This window comes from Lactuca virosa, chromosome 7 (assembly GCF_052849685.1).
Source record: "Lactuca virosa cultivar CGN04683 chromosome 7, Lactuca_virosa_CGN04683_v6, whole genome shotgun sequence".
Lineage (NCBI taxonomy): Eukaryota > Viridiplantae > Streptophyta > Magnoliopsida > Asterales > Asteraceae > Lactuca > Lactuca virosa.
The window spans coordinates 122228113-122229839 of NC_136432.1; the positions used below are offsets into that span (position 1 = coordinate 122228113).

General features: G+C 44.3%; 1 protein-coding gene across 1 annotated transcript; it reads right to left on the reverse strand.

Annotated features, from left to right (window-relative positions):
• Positions 1-482: 482 nt before the first annotated feature.
• On the reverse strand, positions 483-1049 carry LOC145127100 (uncharacterized). Its single transcript, XM_079062353.1, has one exon. The coding sequence runs from the start codon at positions 1047-1049 to the stop codon at positions 483-485; it is 567 nt and encodes a 188-aa protein (XP_078918479.1).
• Positions 1050-1727: the final 678 nt, after the last annotated feature.

The window sequence follows — 1727 nt, forward strand, 5'->3', positions numbered from 1 at the left end:
CCAGGTCCCTTTAGACCTCATCAGGCACTTTTTAAGGTCATTGACGATGATCTTGTTTGACACCATGGTTTGGCTATTGGCTTGGGGGTGTGCCACTGAGGTGAACTGGTGATGGATCTATCTTTCTTCACACCATTCTTTGAAGGGAATTTCTTCGAATTGAGTGTCATTGTCGATGATTAGAACCCTTGGAGTTCCGATACCCGTAAGGATGTTTTTCCACATGAACTTTATCATCTGCCTTCCCATGGCGGTGGTCAGGGGCTCAGCCTCGATCCACTTGATGAAATAATCAATAGCGACCAACAAGAATTTAGCTACACCAGGGGCAGTTAGGAATGGTCCAGTGACGTCTATGCCCTACTGATGAAAGGGTGAGGGACTACTGAGGCTGGAAAGCGGCATGGCAGGTTGGTTTTGAAAAGGAGCAAAAGCCTGTCACTCCAGGCATTTTTTTGGTGTGCATGGATTTCTTCCAAAAGCTATTGTCCTTCGGAATTTGTTATGCAGTTTAGCCATGGTGCCAAGTATCCCCTTTTGTATAATTGTGTTTCCCTTACAGCGAACTGTGGTACCATGATCTTGATCCATCTAGCCTCTGTGGGGTCATCTGGGAGCATCCGATATCGGAGATAGTCCATGAAGGGTTTGGTCCAATCTGGAACTGTCGTGATGACATCAACTTGTTTATTGTCGATGCTTCTCTCTGGTAGAATCTCCAGTAAGACTTTCTTAGTCAAATGATTGAAAGATGTTGAGGCTAGTTTGCTAAGGGCATTGGCTCTCACATTTTCTCCCTGAGGTATCTGTTTGATTAAGAATCTTTTGAATAATTGTACCAATTCTCTCACTGCGTCCAGATACCTTTGCATTCTTTGATTCTTAGCCTCATATGTACCATTGACCTGGTTGGTGATGAGGAGGGAGTCACTGAGGGCTGCAAGGTGTTTCACTCTGACTTGTCGAGCTAGCCAAAAGCCTGCTAGAAATGCTTTGTACACGGCCTCATTGTTGGAGACCTGGAAGTTGAACTGCAGGGTATTTGTCATTTCATCACCGTTGGGGTTTTTGAGGATTATACCTGACCCAACACCACCTTTCTTGCAGCATCGTCAATGTACCATTCTCATATGTCCCGAATCGCTTTCGTTTTTGAGAGATCTATTTGCAATACTGTTGGTACATTCTTGAGTGTGTCGGGAATTTCGACTAGGAAGTCTGCCATGGCATGAGATTTGATGATGATGCATGGCTGATAATCTATGTCGTGCTCGCCTAGCTCCATCGCTAATTTTTTTAGGCATCCTAATTTTCTAGCCTCAATAGGATTTGATTTACTGGGTAACTGGTCAAAACCTCAATCTTGTACGCTTGAAAATAGCACCTAAGGCATCTAACCACATAGATTAATGCGAGGACCTGCTTCTCTAAGATTGGGTAATTGAGCTCAGGGCCTTGTAATACTCTGCTCACAAAGTTTATTTTCAATTACCTTTTATCTTTCTCAATGGCTAGCACCGATGATATGGCTTCACTGGCTGTTGCCAAGTATATTTTCAAAGTTTCTACCGGTAGGGGGCTCGCCGTGGTCGGGAGTTGGTGCAAAGCTTCTTTCAGATTGGGTAGGGCCGTGTCGACCTCTAGTATCCATTTGAATTGATTCTTTTCAATGCAACCTTTCAAAGTTTGGAAGAGTGGGAGGGATTTCTCGGCCAACTTGGTGATGA

What these genes read in the sequence shown, in the direction of transcription:
- LOC145127100 (XM_079062353.1), bottom strand. Translation starts at nt 1,049, where the DNA reads ATGACAAATACCCTGCAGTTCAACTTCCAGGTCTCCAACAATGAGGCC.